Source organism: Pongo pygmaeus, chromosome X (assembly GCF_028885625.2).
Source record: "Pongo pygmaeus isolate AG05252 chromosome X, NHGRI_mPonPyg2-v2.0_pri, whole genome shotgun sequence".
NCBI classification, from domain to species: Eukaryota; Metazoa; Chordata; class Mammalia; order Primates; family Hominidae; genus Pongo; species Pongo pygmaeus.
Genome location: NC_072396.2, coordinates 79,599,777 through 79,620,369, shown reverse-complemented (window position 1 = coordinate 79,620,369; position 20,593 = coordinate 79,599,777). Strand labels below are relative to the sequence as shown.

At 41.9% G+C, this 20,593-nt stretch overlaps 1 protein-coding gene across 1 annotated transcript; it reads right to left on the bottom strand.

The window, feature by feature from the left end:
- Positions 1 to 1,261: 1,261 nt before the first annotated feature.
- MAGEE1 (MAGE family member E1) lies at positions 1,262 to 4,918 on the bottom strand. The gene has a single exon (XM_054473072.2). It carries the CDS (start codon positions 4,673 to 4,675, stop codon positions 1,802 to 1,804), a length of 2,874 nt encoding a protein of 957 aa, XP_054329047.1. The 5' UTR covers positions 4,676 to 4,918; the 3' UTR covers positions 1,262 to 1,801.
- Positions 4,919 to 20,593: the final 15,675 nt, after the last annotated feature.

Sequence of the window (20,593 nt, the reverse complement as noted above, 5' to 3'; positions counted from 1 at the left end):
GTTTTTCAATACGAGAGCCAAAAGAATCCTGTCAAAACTAAGTGGTTTCCTGCCATCGCTCAGATCAAAAGCCTTAAATAGTTTTCCATCTCACTCACAACTAAAGCCAAATTCTTATATGGTAGACTAATTTTTTATTCAAAAATATATGTTCTTCCTCTCTACTGGTCCCATTCCTATATGTTCTTCCCTGTAGAAGTATACTTCCCATCTCATTGACATCAAGCTTGCCCATGTGACTTGCTTTTGCCAATGGATTACGACTATAATATACCATACATGAGCATAGGCTTTGAAAACTATCACATGGTTCCACTATGGCTCTTTTACTTCTGCCACAAGAACAGGTGTCCCATATATGATTTACTCCTTTAACCTGGTTACCTAAAGGAAGACAATATAAACAGAATCACAGACAGCCCATGAAAGGGATGTAAAATGAGCCCAAAATTTTGTTGTTGTAAGCCTCTGAGATTTGGATATTTTTTAAAAACCCACAGCATAACTTAGAGAAAGCTGGCTCATACATCTTATTGAAACCATTGACGACACAATATCTCCTGCTCTCTGGCCTTACATCTTTGACTTTTTTTCCTACCAGCACACATGAAGACTGAAATCCAGCCTAGAATCAGTTTAATTCATGATTGTATTAAGGACCCCATCTTGGCTGGGCACGGTGGCTCACGCCTGTAATCTCAGCACTTTGGGAGGCTGAGGTGGACAGATCACGAGGTCAGGAGTTTGAGACCAGCCTGGCCAAAATAGTGAAACCCTGTCTCTACTAAAAATACAAAAATTATCTGGGTGTGATGGCACGTGCCTGTAGTCCCAGCTACTCTGGAGGCTGAGGCAGGAGAATTGCTTGAACCCAGGAGGCAGAGGTTGCAGTGAGCCGAGATCATGCCACTGCACACTAGCCTGGGCAACAGAGCGAGACTCTGTCTCAAAAAAAAAAAAGGACCCCATCTTGTCTCCACCCAACATACCCAACATCTTCCTTAAGGACCACCCTGAACACCCCAGGAATTGGTCAGGTGTGCCTCTTTTTAACTACCATAGCACTCTCTATTATTCTATTGTAGCACATAGTACAACATAATAAATTGGTGATTTAAATGACCTCCCCCTGTACCCTATCCAGTCTCTGAATTCTTGGGCAGGTACTATATCTTGTAAACTTTTATACTTCTATAACTAAGGCACACCACTGTGCTCATTGTATGAAAGCAGTTGAATAAGTCAGTGTATTAGCATTATGTTTCATTTATTAATCTTTTATTTTTCATTACATTTTAGTACAGCAAAGCAAATACAGGTAAACATCAGTATTCTTCATACAATAGCGGACAGAAAGGGAAGCCAGCCACAATTTAGAGTGCTTTTTCAGTTGTTGTTATATTTGTTTGTTAGTTTACCACTTTAAGCTAGATTATTTTACTGGCGAATTTTTTTCAAGCTTTCAAGGAAAAGCCTATATCTATAGCTATATGCTATATATTCTCTTCTAGATAATGCAACAAGATGGAAAGATTTCCAAAACATTTTATAGAGCTATCAAAACTCATACCAAAATACAACAGAGACAGCAAGTGGTCAATCACATTTACCCAATCAGACAATATATTAAAACAGCTGAAACATTTCCAGACACCACACAAGAACTAAATATGACAAGACATAAATATAACTGGAACACAAATACCAAATACAGTATGTACCCGCCCCCACCCCCCAATACATGAGAACTGAGGCTCAAAGGCCCCTCCTTGCAAGGCCCCTCTGACTGCCATGCATTCCTCTACCTGAAGTTGTGAACAAAGATTTGCCTGTGCCCAACATCAGCTCTATTGGCCTCATCTTCCATTGCCTCCCTGTACTGCTGTGGCCAGTCCTGTGGTTCCTTTCTGTGGATTCTGGCCACATATCTCAAGGCTTTCATCTTAGAGGTTTCCAAACGGGCTCTAGGACCCCATACAAACTCATATTGCACTGGATCACTGTCAGGAACCCGTAAACTGTCTATATAGCGCTGACTCAAGTATCTGCAGGTAATCACATGCTTTCTCCCAGCTTGAACCCCTAAGCCCCGCAGAAAGGCCCAGACTGCAGACTCCCTGGCATGGTTGCCCATTATAAAGATGAAGCTTAGGACCTGCATTAAAAAGTTGTTGCCAGGCCTGTTTGGACTGTCTACGATCTCCTCAGTTTCTTCCATCTCCCTTCGGTTGTACAGGGTATAGGAGTGATTCCTGGGATCAAGTACCACTAGTTCTGTCCCATAGACATGGTTCAGGGTGCGGGCAGCACGATTCAGGAGGTCAGGGAACACTTTGCTGCACTCTCGGCCAATGTAGTACAGAATTCCTTTCTTTGGTATAGGCAGCTTAGTTGAATCCATAAGCAGAAATAACTGCACCAACTTCCTTGCCTTGCTCTCCAATCTTGACTCAGGCCATGAATGTGGGGCATATTTTGAGGAATAGCTGGAAACCTCTGAATCAGGGGATGCTACCTCTGCAGCAGCTTCCTCAAAAAAGGGCCTCCTAAAGTGAGGGAGAGCCTGCCAACCCTCAGCAAAGGCTCTGGCAGCATCTTCTTCCAGAGCTTCGTTGTATTTCTCTGGCCAATCCATAGGATCTTTGTTATATATTTTAGCCATGAACTTCAGAATTTTCATCTTGGTGGTTTCTAGGTGGGATCTTGGGCCCCAGAAAAACTCATACTCCACTGGTTTACAGTCAGTTACTGGCCTGTAGTCTAAGTAACGCTGCCATACAAACTCCACAGACAGAAGTCTCTTTGGGTTCCCAAAAATGGAAAGCCTCCTTTCCCGCTGCACCCCCATCCTCCAGAGCATTTCCCAAATCTCAGCCTCCTTGGCTTGGTTGCCATTCAGGAATATTTGGCCTAGAATCATCATCAGGAGGCCCATCTTTGGCCCATTTGGGCTCTCTTCTAACCCATCAAAGGGCACAGGTCCCAGTTTGTTTAACAGAATGTAGGTGTGTGCCTCAGGGTCAAGTTCTCTCAATTCAAACCTAAAAATGCACTCCAGGTGGGCTGCTGCTCGCCTGAGTATCTCAGGAAACTGGTTGCGATATTCTTTAACAATATATTCCCGCATTTCAGACTCCCGGATAGGGTACTTGCTCTGATCCTTCACCAGCAGGAACTGCAACAGCTCAGCTACATTCTGTTCCATAGGGTCCTGGGGCTTCAAGGTAATTGCAACCCGGGAAGTATTGAGGCCCATAATACTAATGGAGTTGGGGCTCTCACAGTCTCTCAGGACCTCGAATTCTATAGGGCCTTCTGCACCCTTAGGACCCTCAGAGTCTGAGTCCACGGAGGCCTTGGTTACCCTAGGGCTTGGCAAAACAAGGGAACACTTGGAGGGGTTCCGGTCCACAGAAGCACTAGAGCTAAACAATGTGCTCGGGCCCTCACCAGGGTTGGGCAGCACGGAGCTTCCCGGTCCGTCAGGGGCGGTGGGCTGCACTAAGGTGCTTGGGCCCTCACCAGGAGTGGGTGGCACGGAGGTGTCCGATCCATCAGAGGCGGTGGGCGGCACAGAGGTGCTCAGTCCCTCACCGGGGGTTGGCAGTACGGAAGTGCTTGGTCCCTCACCGGGAGTGGGAGGCACGGAGGTGCTCAAGTCCTCAGTGGCGGTGGGAGGCACAGAGGTGCTCAGTCCCCCACCAGGGGTGGGCGGCACGGAGGTGCTCGGTCCCTCACCAGCAGTGGGCTGCACGGAGGTGCTCAGGCCCTCGGTGGCGGTGGGTGGCACGGAGGTGCTTGATCCCTTACCGGGGGTGGGCACCAAGGAGATGCTTTGTCCGTCAGAGGCGGCGGGCAGCACGGAGGTGCTCGGTCCCTCACCAGGAGTGGCCGGCACGGAGGTGCTCGGTCCCTCATCACGGGTGGGTGGCACGGGTGTGCTCAGGCCCTCAGTGGCGGTGGGCGGCACGGAGGTGCTCGGTCCCTCATCAGGAGTGGCCGGCACGGAGGTGCTCAGGCCCTCAGTGGCGGTGAGCGGCACGGAGGTGCCTGGTCCCTCACCAGGGGTGGGCGGCACGGAGGTGCTCGGTCCCTCATCAGGGGTGGGCACCACGGAGGTGCTTGGTCCCTCATAGGCTGTGGGCGGCACGGAGGTGCTCGTTCCCTTACCAGGGGTGGGCGGCAGGGAGGTGCTCGGTACCTCAGAGGCGGTGGGCGGCACGGAGGTGCTCGGTTCCTCAGAGGAAGTGGGCGGCCTGGAGGTGTTCCGGCCCTCAGAGGCGGCAAGCGTCACAGAGGTGCACAGCCCCTTAGAGATGGTGGGAGGCTCGGAGGTGCTTAGGCCCTCACCAGGGGTGGGCAGCACGGAGGTGCTAGGTCCCTCAGAGATGGTGGGCTGCCCGGAGGCGCTTGAGGCCTCAGAGATGGTGGGCGGCACAAAGGTGCTTGGGCCCTCAGCGGAGGTGGGCAGAACGGAGGTGCTTGGGCCCTCAGAGGCACAGAGGCCCTGGAGGATCTGGGAATCGCTGGGACCCTGGGGGACGTCTGAGCCTGGCACATCAGCGGGGAGACCGGGGGCATTAGGGGCCTGCATTTCGCCCCAGCTGCTGTTGTGCGCAGTAGCCTTTGCAACGCGGCGGCGGCGGCGGCGCGAATTCTGGCTTACCAGAGACATGGTCCTGCCGACCGGCGTGTAGGAGCAGACACCGACAGGCCCGCGATCTGTCAGAGAGGACCGGAGGTGTGTAGGTGCCTCGGCACAAAACTGCCGCTAGCGGTAATGATGTTGCTGCTGCTGCCAGAACCAAAGTTCCAAGCAACTGCTAAAGCTGAAATTAGAGGTGGTGAAAAAGGCAGGCACTGGCCAGCAGTGAACGCTAGTCTGTGTACTCCGCTTCTCACACCCCGCCCTCTGCCGCAGTCCGCGCAGGCGCAGACTGGCTCTGCGGCAAGGCGAAATCGCCCCGCCCCGCCCCTCCCCTGGGCTTGAGAAAGTGGATGCGGTGGTTCTGCACAAAAGGAGAGCACTAGCAGAAGGGAAATTTTGGTAGGGTGAAGCAAGGAGCTTACAGTAGATGCATAGGGAGTAAAAATGGAAATAATAATAAATACTTCTCAGATTTAGGGTACGATTGGAGGGCTTCTACACAGAGTGCCAGGCACTTAATAGATTCTCAAAATTGGTAAATATCATTGAGATTTGCAGTTTTCCCGAAGCTGTTTCAAAGAAAATGTGCATTGTCTCTGGAAGGGTAGAACCCCCATCCCTGACCATGTCTCTTCTATCACTTTCTCCATTTATGTGTCTAACTCCTCCCCTAATGTTGTGAGCTAGAAAGAACTCTTTCCTAGAGGGTCTGAATGCCTGAAATTTAGTACCAATTAGGGAGCTTCGAACACGCTTGAAAAGCCCAACATTCCCAGCCCAAACTTTCCCAGTCACCCAGGCTTTAGTGGGAAAGCCACTAAAACTCTTGAAATTTGTTTAATTTTCAAGGTGATTGTCACTCCACAATCACCTGCTCATTTAATAGAGCTTTTGTGAAAGTCAGTTGAGATACCGAGTGTTAAGGGATGTGTTACCTGCTCTGTTTTGCTCTATTACTCTAGCACTTTTGAGCAGATCCAACCCTGATCCCTTTATTCATTCACTCAACAAACACTGGTCATCTATCCAGAAGTTACAGTTAATCTCTTTGTCATCAAGGAGCACCCGATGTAAAAATGGGAGTCAAAGAAAAAGTGAAGCCAAATTTTCTAGAAGTTTGTAAAGAATGCAGGGGAGGGCAGGGTCAGTTCTACCTGTAGATGCAGAAAAGGCTTCATAAAAGAGGAGATGTTTATAAAGATGAGTGGGTAGATATTTACCAAAAGGACAAGGATGAGAAAATCATTCCAACTGAGAGTAGCACGGCAGCAGTGAGTAAGAAAGAAAACACTGAAGAGCACAGGCAGGCTGTTTTTAGAAGTAGGGGAGAGAGAGAGAGGAAGAGAGATAGAGGGAAAACACTAACTTTCTGACACTCACACAACCACTACAATTCAGCTTACCACTATGGACCCTCTATTGACATGTTTATATCTTGCTGCAAACATTTATTATATGTTGTCTTTCTTTATATCTTCTCAAAAATCTGGGAGTATACTTTTGTCTTTTTTTCTTTTTTTATACTTTAAGTTTTGGGGTACATGTGCAGAATGTGCAGATTTGTTACATAGGTACACACGTGCCATGGTGGTTTGCTGCACCCATCAACCCATCATCTACATTAGGTATTTCTCCTAATGCTATCCCTCCCCTATCTCCCCACCCCTTGACAGGCCCTGGTGTGTGATGTTCCCCTCCCTGTGTCCATGTGTTGTAATTGTTCAATTCCCACTTATGAGTGAGAACATGTGGTGTTTGGTTTCCTGTTCTTGTGTTAATTTTCTGAGAATGATGGTTTCCAGCTTCATCCATGCCCCTGCAAAAGACATGAACTCATCCTTTTTTATCGCATAGTATTCCATGGTGTATATGTGCCATATTTTCTTTATCCAGTCTGTCATTGATGGGCATTTGGGTTGGTTCCAATACTTTTTTTATATACGTCTTTAGGAAAGGGGAAATAACTGGCTGCAGTCACAATGTGTCACCATCTCTGTCTCCAATTGGAGAAGCAATCCCTTATATGCAAAACCAGTTCCGGCTCTGTGAAGTCCAATGCAGTTTTTATGCCCGGGGCCTATTCAGAATGGGAGGCACAAAAAAACCTAAGATATTTCTAAGCTTCAGCAACAGATATTCCTAACCTAGGGTACAGTGATTTTTAAAGACCTTGAAGTTGTTCAAACCTATAAACTAAACATTTTTACCTCTAGAAATATATTCTAAAGAAATAATAAGATATATGTGCAAATATTTAGCTAAAATAACTTTTATTATATAATTAGTTCTAGTATAACAGAGCTGAAAACTAAATGAATTTTAAATAACTAAAGAGTATTTGAAGAAATTATGGTACTAAAAATGGAATACCAGTAAGTCATTATAATGATATCAAAGAATTCTATTTCTAATAATGTATAGTTGATTGCAGCAGCCCTGTGGAAGAAAAAAACCCAGAAATTTAGGTAAAGAAACCCTTTTATGGCAACAAAGGCTACCAATACAGCATCAGAAACCTATAAAGGCAATGAGGACTTCAAGAGTAATGATCTCAGAAAAAAGGGAAGTGCAAAGAGGTGAGTCTTACATTGTATACAACTTTGTCACTTAAGGAATTTAATGATTTGTAAGCTGATAGTTTGGAATTCTGAACTTACTGAAATAGTACATCAAAAATGAAGGCAAAATAAATACATGTCCGGAAATCAGTGCTGAGTAAATTGATCACCAGTACACCCACACTGAGGAAATACTGAAAGGTTCTCATCTGAAACTGAAGAGATGCAAGAAGCGAACAGTAATAGAAAGGATAAATATGTGGGTAAACAGACATATTGACAATGTAAAACAATAATAATAATATGTTTTGTGTAATTTATATGTAGAATTAAAATATAGGAAACAAGTGAGTGCAAGAGATTTGGGGACTGATCAAGAAAAAAATATACTACCACAAGTTTTCAGTAACACACAATGAGTTTTTGTTGTTTGTCTGTTTTAGAATTTCAACTTTTATTTTAGATTCTGGGGATACATACGCAGGTTTGTTACACGGGTATATCGCATGATGCTGAGGTTTGGAAAACAAATGATCTCATCACCCAGGTAGTGAGCATAATACTCAACAGTTTTTCAACCCATGCCCACCTCTCTTCTTCCCCCTTCTAATAGTCCTCCAGTGTCTGTTTTTGCCATCTTTATGTTGATGAGTACCCAATGTTTAGCTCCAACTTATAAATGAGAACATGTGGTATTTGGTTTTCTGTTTCTGTGTAAATTCGCTTAGGATAATGGCCTCCAGCTGCATCCATGTTGCTGCAAAGGACATTATTTCATTAGTTTTTATGGCTGTGTTGTATTCCATGGTATATATGTACCACATTTTCTTTAGCAAATATCAATGATAGACACCTAAGTTGACTCCATGTCATTGCTCTTGTTAATAAGGCTGCAAACAACTGAGTGTATGTGTCTTTTTGGTTGAATGATTTCTTTTCTTCTGGATATATGCCCGATAATGTGATTACTGAATTGAATGGTAGTTGTGTTTTATGTTCTTTGAGAAATCTCCAAACTGCTTTCTATAGTGGTTGAACTATATATAGTGTTTATTATTACTATTTTACATTCCCACAAACAGTGTATAAGCATACGAGTTTCATTTGGTCAACTCTTTGACAGGTTTGCAAGGGCATGGGGTTCATCAAAGTCTGAGATCTTCCAGAGGCTGGTGGGAAGTGACAACCTAGAAAATGAGAGGACAAGCTAACTGGAGAGAGGGAGGGGAATCAAAGAGATGGCTTATACATGTATGTGATGTCTCTCAGCAGCAATACAGGGAGTTGCTGGGTCAGAGATCTCTGAAGGGCAGCAGTAGGTTAGGGTTTTTATCTCCTGGAGTTTATCCTACCTATAGCTAGCAGATGATTGTAGTTTCACAGGGACATGAAAAGAAGGCAGCCTCTAAATGGCTAACAATCTACTTATTGGTCTATATTTAAAACAATTGATGTGTAAAAAATTGAGTTTGGTACTGACAGAATCAATATATAGAGGCTATCTTTGGCTCATGCATATAACAGTCCATCCGCTGGCCCAATGTTATCTTCTAATTAAAATTGTATGTTATTTTGCAGTGCCTGAGTTTCTTGCCAGAAATAAAGGAGACAGAATCCTATAAAGGCACAAACAAGGATTTCAAAACCCTTGAATAGCCAATAGCCAATAGCCCACATAATGGAGGAAAGCCAGGGGAATCGATTAGAAAAAGGAGCAGATTTTAATTTGTTCAATTATTCACTCAGTAGAGTGACATTATAACCCTTTTGCTACATGTTCCTGGCTGTCCATAATGCTAGAATCAGATTGGCAGAAGCAAGTCCAGCATGCAGTTAAATTTGTCATTATATGTGTTGCTGTGACTTAAGATATCTGCAGGTTTAGGCAAATGAATGTTCCTCCTTATTTGGATTGGTGTGCCTTCCTTGAGTTTCTGGGTGATTGCCAGTAGTAAATAGCATCAGAATATTTGCATGGATCTAGAGTAAGCTTCACAGTAACTCTTGGCAGTTTTTAAAAAGTTATTAATTTATACATGCACCAAATTTGATTCTGAACTGTGGAGTACTCACATATGTGATCCTCAAAGGTAGGCCAAATTATTTCAAAAATAACCATCAATCATATTATAAATTTGACCTATTTATTTCCCTGTTTATGATGATGTTGTTCTAATTTTAGTGGGAGGCCACCTGTTCCATCATTTTTATTCCAGGGAAACTTTTCTAGGGAGTCCATTTGTATAGCTCGAATAGCCTCAAGGGTGACCTCTTCAGAGGTGGTAATGTGATGTCACCAATAAGTTTCTTCCCAGGTTAGCTTTGATATCAGGCTTCTCGTTATTGTTCCTATCTCCTGTATGGTGGGATGTATATTGAAAGATTGAATGTACAAATGGACAATGGTTGGACCATATGTAAAAAGTAGAACAGTGACCTGCAGCCTTCAACAACTTGCCTAGGAAACCAACCCACTTAACTACAGTAAGCACCCCAGAGCATTAGCCTGCTATAAGTCAGACTTGTAGGATGTCAAATTTTTATCTTTAGCAACAATCCAAGGAAATAAACAATAATTTCTATAACAAATCAGCCCAAAATGGCCAGGACTTGATTAATAACTGACTACCTTCTTAATTCTTGTCTCTGCATCCAACTTAGATCCAACCAGAGAAAGCCAAGTATGCACCTCTAACTAATCACATAGGATGATCCACTTCTAGTTAGCCTGCCTATATCTTCCCCATGCCAATAATCTCTATTCAGTGTGTAGTTGTAGCCTTTTTTTTTTTCCCGCTACAAACTTTCTCACTGTTCTGCTCATCATTGAGTCTCTGCCAAAACACAAATGACAATAGTTGACTCCCTTACTATAGCAAGCTCTGAATAGCCTTTGCTTTTCATATTTGGGTGGTCTTTCTTATTCCCACAGTATACTATTTGGGATACTCCAGAAAAGTAACATTGGTCATAAATTTTCCTCAAATATTTCCCAAAACTTTATTAATGGCAGTTTTGGTAGACCCTGCAAAATTTCTAATAAATACAAGCAAGTAGTTGTCGATTTGGGTAGAGAAACTACCATGCAGAGAGCAGTTAGAGTTCTCCATGGAATCAAATATGTTCTTAGTAGGAATTGTCTTTGCTGTAACCCTCAAGAGCTATGATTGTTTACCATGGACAGCCAGTCTTGCAATTGTTGTAGAGCCAGCTTCCATTGAGTGTTACGTAAAACTTGCAGTTGGTATTGTAAGAAGAATATGGAAGAATTGTTAAGCTGATTGTAGTCCCTGATTTATCGGATGTGCCTTGGCCCAGGTAATATTACATAGTAAACATGGCTTTACTTGTTTAAATTAATTGGCCACCAGAGAGGAAGTCCATAGTAAGATGCCCCTGGCCACTTAGTACAATATTTTCATAGCTCTTGAGGGTTACAGCAAAGACACTTCCTACTAAAAACATATTTGATCCCATGAAGAACTCTAACTGCTCTCTAAATTGGAGTTTCTCTACCCAAATCGACAACTACTTGCTTATATTTATTAGAAATTTTGCAAATATTTAAAAAATACCAAAATTGCCATGAATAAAGGCTTGAGAAATATTTGGGAAAAATTTCTGCCCAATGTTATTTTTCTGGGGTATCCCAAATAATATACTGTTGGAATAACAAAAACCATCCAAATGTGGAAAGCAAAGGCTATTTATTAATAAGTTGTACACAGAGTCTCAATAAATGGGGTTTGTACTAGAGGGGAGCAAGAACATCATAATTAATTTAAAAAGACACCAATAGTTGTAAGGACTTATATTGTTTACATTTATCATCATCCCAGGGATTATTACAAATTATGATTTTATTTTGGCAATCCTTTAGTGTTTGTTGTTATTGTCTTTGAAATACAGCATTTTTAATTTGATTACATAAATCACAAGTATCTTGGTTATAATACTGGTACATACTGTCTCTGGGCTTTCCTTAAATGGAACTCAAAAGGTCGTGGCCCATTGCTCTATTTACTCAATGGCAGTAGTTAATAATAGTGGGTTTTGTCTAATTTGAAGAAAATGATGGCCCATAGGGCTTAGAAAGCATTTATATGAGTCACAAGTGGTATCGTAGAGTCTGGCTTAGCCATACTGAGTGCTGCTAAGAGTAGCAGAGAAAAGATGGGGAGTGGTAACTTCAGAGATGATGTCTGTGGTTATGTTAGTAGGATTGTACAACCTAAATAGTTAATGGTGTGGTTCCCATTGTTCCCAAACTGACCCATGTTGTGTGTCTCCCTGTGATGAACCTGTGGCATGTTGTTTCCAAACATACCTTGTCAGCAGTAGGGTATAGATTATCAGAGATAGGGTGATCCACCAGTTGATGTGTAGCCAACACTGGTGAGGGTAGTAACTTCTTAAGCAAGGACAGCACAGCAAAAGTGGAGTAAAATTAGAGGTTATCTCCAACCAGAAGTACGAGATCTGGTTGTTCCCTGGATATCACCAAAATGGTGTTACCCAGTCCATGGAGATTAGTTCCACCTTCTGGGTGTTGGGAGTAGTTCCAGGTTTGTTTCACAGTGCCTTTAGTGGAGCAAAGTACATGGATGACAGATAAGGGCACTTCTATCTCCAAATAGTTGTGGATAGTTTGCTCAACTTATTCGAAGAGATGAGTGAATGCAGACTGAGGATGATTCCAGAGTTAGTGGTCCACAGCGAGGAGAAAGTGGCTAGGGTCTGGTTTTCTATGAGGAACAAGTGTAAGGTGAAAGTACCATATGGGTGTTCCTCTGTTATAGGTGGCAATTTCTGGGCTCTCATGTTTATGAAAACTGGTAATAGGTTGTGTTTAGTGTAAGTATGTACAACAACAGAGGTCACAACATCTCTGTTGGTGGTCTCCTCATTTGTTGTAAATTTCAGTGTAGTGTAGTTATGTCATATAATCAGGGCTACAGGTACTACTTTTGACCACTGGGGGAACCATTGTTCTCCAGGTTGTTTCTTTTTTTTTTTCTTTTTTTTTTTTTTTAATTACACTTTAAGTTCTAGGGTACATGTGCACAATGTGCAGGTTAGTTACACATGTATACATGTGCCATGTTGGTGTGCTGCACCCATTAACTCGTCATTTAACATTAGTTATACCTCTTAATGCTATCCCTCCCCCCTCCCCCCACCCCACAACAGGCCCTGGTGTGTGATGTTTCCCTTCCTGTGTCCATGTGTTCTCATTGTGGTTTTGATTCGCATTTCTCTGATGGCCAGTGATGATGAGCATTTTTTCATGTGTCTTTTGGCTGCATAAATGTCTTCTTTTGAGAAGTGTCAGTTCATATCCTTCACCCACTTTTTGATGGGGTTGTTTGTTTTTTTTCTTGTAAATTTGTTTGAGTTCATTGTAGAGTCTGGATATTAGCCCTTTGTCAGATGAGTAGATTGCAAAAATTTTCTCCCATTCTGTAGGTTGCCTGTTCACTCTGATGGTAGTTTCTTTTGCTGTGCAGAAGCTCTTTATTTAGATCCCATTTGTCAATTTTGGCTTTTGTTGCTATAGCTTTTGGTGTTTTAGACATGAAGTCCTTACCCGTGCCTATGCCCTGAATGGTATTGCCTAGGTTTTCTTCTAGGGTTTTTATGGTTTTAGGTCTACCATTTAAGTCTTCAATCCATCTTGAATTAATTTTTGTATAAGGTGTAAGGAAGGGATCCAGTTTCAGCTTTCTACATATGGCTAGCCAGTTTTCCCAGCACCATTTATTAAATAGGGAATCCTTACCCCATTTCTTGTTTTTCTCAGGTTTGTCAAAGATCAGATGGTTGTAGATATGCAGCATTATTTCTGAGGGCTCTGTTCGTTCCATTGGTCTATATCTCTGTTTTGGTACCAGTACCATGCTGTTTTGGTTACTGTAGCCTTGTAGTATAGTTTGAAGTCAGGTAGCATGATGCCTCCAGCTTTGTTCTTTTGGCTTAGGATTGACTTGGCAATGCAGATCTTTTCTGGTTCCATATGAACTTTAAAGTAGTTTTTTCCAATTCTGTGAAGAAAGTCATTGGTAGCTTGATGGGAATGGCATTGAATCTCTAAATTACCTTGGGAAGGATGGCCATTTTCATGATATTGATTCTTTCTACCCATGAGCATGGAATATTCTTCCATTTGTTTGTATCCTCTTTTATTTCATTGAGCAGTGGTTTGTAGTTCTCCTGGAAGAGGTCCTTCACATCCCTTGTAAGTTGGATTCCTAGGTATTTTATTCTCTTTGAAGCAATTGTGAATGGGAGTTCACTCATGATTTGGATCTCTGTCTGTTATTGGTGTATAAGAATGCTTGTGGTTTTTGTACATTGATTTTGTATCCTGAGACTTTGCTGAAGTTGCCTATCAGCTTAAGGAGATTTTGGGCTGAGACGATGGGGTTTTCTAGATATACAATATTGTCATCTGCAAACAGGGACAATTTGAGTTCCTCTTTTCCTAATTGAATACCCTTTATTTCCTTCTCCTGCCTGATTGCCCTGGCCAGAACTTCCAACACTGTGTTGAATAGGAGTGGTGAGAGAGGGCATCCCTGTCTTGTGCCAGTTTTCAAAGGGAATGCTTCCAGTTTTTGCCCATTCAGTATGATATTGGCTGTGGGTTTGTCATAGATAGCTCTTATTTTTTTGAGATACGTCCCATCAATACCTAATTTCTTGAGAGTTTTTAGCATGAAGGGTTGTTGAATTTTGTCAAAGGCCTTTTCTGCATCTATTGAGATAATCATGTGGTTTTTGTCTTTGGTTCTGTTTATATGCTGGATTACATTTATTGATTTGTGTATGTTGAACCATCCTTGCATCCCAGGGATGAAGCCCACTTGATCATGGGGGATAAGCTTTTTGATGTGCTGCTGGATTCGCTTTGCCAGTATTTTATTGAGGATTTTGCCTTGATGTTCATCAGGGATATTGTTCTAAAATTCTCTTTTTTGGTTGTGTCTCTGCCAGGCTTTGGTATCAGGATGATGCTGGCCTCATAAAATGAGTTAGGGAGGATTCCCTCTTTTTCTATTGATTGGAATAGTTTCAGAAGGAATGGTACCAGCTCCTCCTTGTACCTCAGGTAGAATTCAGCTGTGAATCCATCCGGTCCTGGACTGTTTTTGGTTAGTAAGCTATTAATTATTGCCACAATTTCAGAGCCTGTTATTGGTCTATTCAGAGATTCAACTTCTTCCTGGTTTAGTCTTGGGAGGGGGTATGTGTTGAGGAATTTATCCATTTCTTCTAGATTTTCTAGTTTATTTGCATAGAGGTGTTTATAGTATTCTCTGATGGTAGTTTGTATTTCTGTGGGATTGGTGGTGATATCCCCTTTATCATTTTTTATTGCGTCTATTTGATTCTTCTCTCTTTTCTTCTTTATTAGTCTTGCTAGCTGTCTATCAATTTTGTTGATCTTTTCAAAAAACCAGCTCCTGGATTCATTGATTTTTTGAAGGGTTTTTTGCATCTCTATTTCCTTCAGTTCTGCTCTGATCTTAGTTATTTCTTGCCTTCTGCTAGCTTTTGAATGTGTTTGCTCTTGCTTCTCTAGTTCTTTTAATTGTGATGTTAGGGTGTCAATTTTAGATCTTTCCTGCTTTCTCTTGTAGGCATTTAGTGCTATAAATTTCCCTCTACACACTGCTTTGAATGTATCCCAGAGATTCTGGTATGTTGTGTCTTGGTTCTCGTTGGTTTCAAAGAACATCTTTATTTCTGCCTTCATTTCGTTGTGTACCCAGTAGTCATTCAGGAGCAGGTTGTTCAGTTTCCATGTAGTTGAGTGGCTTTGAGTGAGTTTCTTAATCCTGAGTTCTAGTTTGATTGCACTGTGGTCTGCGAGACAGTTTGTTATAATTTCTGTTCTTTTACATTTGCTAAGGAGTGCTTTACTTCCACCTATGTGGTCAATTTTGGAATAGGTGTGGTGTGGTGTTGAAAAGAATGTATATTCTGTTGATTTGTGGTGGAGAATTCTGTAGATGTCTATTAGGTCCGCTTGGTGCAGAGCTGAGTTCAATTCCTGGATATCCTTGTTAACTTTCTGTCTCATTGATCTGTCTAATGTTGACAGTGGGGTGTTAAAATCTCCCATTATTATTGTGTGGGAGTCTAAGTCTCTTTGTAGGTCTCTAAGGACTTGCTTTATGAATCTGGGTGTTCCTGTATTGGGTGCGTATATATTTAGGACAGTTATCTCTTCTTGTTGAATTGATCCCTTTACCATTATGTAATGGCCTTCTTTGTCTCTTTTGATGTTTGTTGGTTTAAAGTCTGTTTTATCAGAGAGTAGGATTGCAACCCCTGCCATTTTTTGTTTTCCATTTGCTTGGTAGATCTTCCTCCATCCCTTTATTTTGAGCCTATGTGTGTCTCTGCACATGAGATGGGTTTCCTGAATACAGCACACTGATGAGTCTTGACTCTTTATCCAATTTGCCATTCTGTGTCTTTTAATTGGAGCATTTAGCCCATTTACGTTTAAGGTTAATATTGTTATGTGTGAATTTGATCCTGTCATTATGATGTTAGCTGATTATTTTGCTCGTTAGTTGATGCAGTTTCTTCCTAGCCTCAATGGTCTTTACGATTTGTCATGTTTTGGCAGTGGCTGGTACCGGTTGTTCCTTTCCATGTTTAGTCCTTCCTTCAGGAGCTCTTGTAGGGCAGGCCTGGTGGTGACAAAATCTCTCAGCATTTGCTTGTCTGTAAAGTATTTTATTTCTCCTTCACTTATGAGTCTTAGTTTGGCTGGATATGAAATTCTGGGTTCAAAATTCTTTTCTTTAAGAATGTTGAATATTGGCCCCCACTCTCTTCTGACTTGTAGAGTTTCTGCCAAGAGATCCGCTGTTAGTCTGAGGGGCTTCCCTTTGAGGGTAACCCGACCTTTCTCTCTGGCTGCCCTTAACATTTTTTCCTTCATTTCAACTTTGGTGAATCTGACATTTATGTGTCTTGGAGTTGCTCTTCTCGAGGAGTATCTTTGTGGCGTTCTCTGTATTTCCTGAATCTGAATGTTGGCCTGCCTTGCTAGATTGAGGAAGTTCTCCTGGATAATATCCTGCAGAGGGTTTTCCAACTTGGTTCCATTCTCCCCGTCACTTTCAGGTATACCAATCAGACGTAGATTTGTTCTTTTCACATAGTCCCATATTTCTTGGAGGTTTTGTTCATTTCTTTTTATTCTTTTTTCTCTAAAGTTCTCTTCTCACTTCTTCTTACTCATTTGATCTTCCATCACTGATACCCTTTCTTCCACTTGATCAAATCATCTACTGAGACTTGTGCATTCGTCATGTAGTTCTCGTGCCATGGTTTTCAGCTCCATCAGATCCTTTAAGGACTTCTCTGCATTGCTTATTCTAGTTAGCCATTCGTCTAATATTTTTTCAAGGTTTTTATTTTTTTTTTGCCTTTGGTTCGAACTTCCTCCTTTAGCTCGGAGTAATTTGATCGTCTGAAGCCTCTTTTCTCAACTCGTCAAAGTCATTTTCCATCCAGCTTTGTTCCGTTGCTGGTGAGGAGCTGCATTCCTTTTGTGGAGGAGAGGTGCTCTGATTTTTAGAGTTTCCAATTTTTCTGCTCTGTTTTTTCCCCATCTTTGTGGTTTTATCTACCTTTGGTCTTTGATGATGGTGACGTACAGATGGGGTTTGGTTGTGGATGTCATTTCTGTTTGTTAGTTTTCCTTCTAACAGTCAGGACCCTCAGCTGCAGGTGTGTTGGAGTTTGCCGCAGGTCCCCTCCAGACCCTGTTTGCCTGAGTATCAGCAGTGGAGGCTGCAGAACAGCTGATATTGGTGAACAGCAAATGTTGCTGCCTGATCGTTCCTCTGGAAGTTTTGTCTCAGAGGAGTACCTGGCCGTGTGAGTTGTCAGTCTGCCCCTACTGGGGGGTGCCTCCCACTTAGGCTACTCGGGGGTCAGGGACCCATTTTAGGAGGCAGTCTGTCCGTTCTCAGATCTCCAGCTGCATCCTGGGAGAACAACTACTCTCTTCACAGCTGTCAGACAGGGACATTTAAGTCTGCAGAGGTTTCTGCTGCCTTTTGTTTGGCTATGCCCTGCCCCCAGAGGTGGAGTCTACAGAAGCAGGCAGGCAGGCCTCCTTGAGTTTCAGTGTGCTCCGCCAAGTTCGAGCTTCCCATCCACTTTATTTACCTACTGAAACCTCGGCAATGGCGGGCTCCCCTCCCCCAGTCTCACTGCCACCTTGCAGTTTGATCTCAGTCTGCCTTGCTAACAATGAGCAAGGCTCCATGGGCATAGGACCCTCTGTGCCAGGCGTGGTATATAATCTCCTGGTGTGCCATTTGCTAAGACCATTGGAAAAGCGCAGTATTAGGGTGGGAGTGACCTGATTTTCCAGGTGCTGTCTGTCACCCCTTTCTTTGACTAGGAAAGGGAATTCCCTGACTCCTTGCGCTTCCTGGGTGAGGTGATACCTTGTCCTGCTTTGGCTCATTCTTGGTGCACTGCACCCACTGTCCTGCACCCACTGTCCAACACTCCCCAGTGAGATGAACCCGGTACCTCAGTTGGAAATGCAGAAACCACCCGTCTTCTCTGTCACTCATGCTGGGAGCTGTAGACTGGAGCTGTTCCTATTTGGCCGTCTTGGCTCCACCCTCCCATTGTATCATTCTTATGCTTTTGCATCATCATAGCTTTGCTCCCACTTATGAGAGAGAACATTTAATCTTTGGTTTTTCATTCCTGAGTTACTTCACTTAGAATAATAGTCTCCAATTCCATCCAGGTTGCTGCAAATGCCATTAATTCATTCCTTTTCATGGCTGTGTAGTATTCAATTGTATATATATACGACAGTTTCTTTATCCACTCATTGATTGGTGGGCATTTGGGCTGGTTCCATGTTTTTTCAATTGCAAGTTGTACTGCTATAAACATGCATGTGCAAGTATCTTTTTTTGTATAATGGCTGATTTTCCTGTGGGTAGATACCTAGTAGTGGGATTGCTGGATCAAATGGTACTTCTACTTTTAGTTCTTTAAGGAATCTTCACACTGTATCCCATAGTGTTTGTACCAGTTTACATTCCCAGCAGCAATGTAGAAGTGTTCCCTTTTCACTGCATCTATGCCAATATCTATTATTTTTTGATTTTTTCATTATGGCCATTCTTGTGGGAGTAAAGTGGTATCACATTATGGTTTTAATTTGCATTTCTCTGATCATTAGTGATATTTTTAAGCCAGTGTCTAGAAGGGTCCTTCTAATGTTGTCTTCTAGAATTTTTATATTTTCAAGTCATAGATTTAAGTGCTTGATCCATCTTGAGTTGATTTTTGTATAGCATTTGCTTTTGGGTTCCTGGTCATGAAATCTTTTTCTAAGCCAATGTCTACAAGGGTCTTTCTGATGTTATCTTCCATAATTTTTATATTTTCAAGTCATAGATTTAAGTTCTTGATCCATCTTGAGTTGATTTTTGTATAAGGTGAGAGACGAGGATTCAGTTTTATTCTTCTACATGTGGCTTGCTAATTATCTTGGAATAATTTTTTAAATAGCATATCTTTTTTCCACTTGGCTTTTTTTTCTTTTTTTTTTTGGTTTCCTGAAGATCAGTTGGCTGTAAGTATTTGGGTTTATTTCTGGGTTCTCTATTCTGTTTCAGTGGTCTATGTGCTTATTTTTATACCAGTCCCATTTTGTTTCATTGGTCTATGTGCTTATTTTTATACCAGTCCCATGCTATTTGGGTGACTATGGACTAATAGTGTAGTTTGAAGTCAGGTAGTGTGAGGCCTGCAGTTTGTTCTTTTTGCTTAGCCTTCCCTTTGCTATGCAGGCTCTTTTTTTGGTTCCTTGTGATTTTTAGGATTGTTTTTTCTAGTTCTGTGAAGAATGATGGTGGCATTTTGATGGGAATTGCATTGAATTTGTAGATTGCTTTTGGCAGTATGGTCATTTTCACAATATTGATTCTACCTATCCATGGGCATTGGATGTGTTTCCATTTGTTTGTGTCATCTATGATTTCTTTCAGCAGTGTTTTGTAGTTTTTCTTGTAGAGGTCTTTCACCTCCTTCGTTAGGTAGATTCTTAAGTATTTTATTCTTTGGCAGCTATTGTAAAAGGGGTTGAGTTCTTGATTTGATTCTCAGCTTGGTTGCTGTTGTATATAGCAGAGCTACTGATTTGTGTACATTAAGTTTTTGTCCTGAAACTCTGATGAATTCATTTATCAGTTCTAGGAGCTTTTTGGATGAGTCTTTAGAGTTTTCTAGGTATACAATTATGTCATCAGCAAACAACAACAGTTTGACTTTCTCTTTACCTATTTGGATGTCCTTTATTTCTTTCTCTTGTTTGATTGTTCTGGCTAGGACTTCCAGTACTATGTTGAATAGAAGTGGTGAGAGTGGGCATCCTTGTCTTGTTCCTTTTCTGAAAGGGAATGCTTTCTACTTTTCCCCATTCAATATTATATTGGCTGTGGGTTTGTCATAGATGACTTTTATTACACTGAAGTATGTCCTTTGTATGCTGACTTTTTTGAGGATTTTAATCACAAATGTATGCTAAGATTTGTCAAATGCTTTTTCTCCATCTATGAAGATGATTATGTAATTTTTAAAAATTCTGTTTATGTGGTGTATCACATTTATTGACTTGCATATGTTAAACCATCCCTGCATCCCTGGTGTGAAACCCTCTTTATCATGGTGGATTATATTTTTGATATGCTGTTAGATTCATTTAGCTAGTGTTTTGTTAAGCATTTTTGCATCTATGTTTATCAGGGGTATTGGTTTGTCATTTTTTTTGTTATGTCCTTCACTGCTTTTGGTATTAGGGTGATATTGGCTTCATAGAATGATTTAGGGAGAATTTCCTCTTTCTCTATCATGTGGAATAGGGTCAATAGGATTGGTACCACTCCTTCTTTGAGTCTCTGGAAGAATTCACCTGTGAATTCATCTGGTCCTGGACCTTTTTTTGTTGATAATTTTTAAAAAAATGTTCTTGAGACAGAGTTTCACTCTTTTATTTTTTATTTTATTATTATTATCATTATTTTAAGATGGAGCCTCAATCTGTCACCCAGGCTGGAGTGCAGTGGTGTGATCTCGGCTCACTGCAACCTCTGCCTCCTGGGTTCAAACGATTATCCTGCCTCAGCCTCCCAAGTGGCTGGGGTGACAGGTGCACACCACCATGCCCAGCTAATTTTTGTATTTTTAGTAGAGACAGGGTTTCTCCATGTTGGTCAGGCTGATTTTGAACTCCCAACCTCAGGTGATCCGCCCACCTTGGCCTCCCAGAGTGCTGGCATTACAGGTGTGAGCCACTGAACCTGGCCCAGAGTTTCACTCTTGTTGTCCA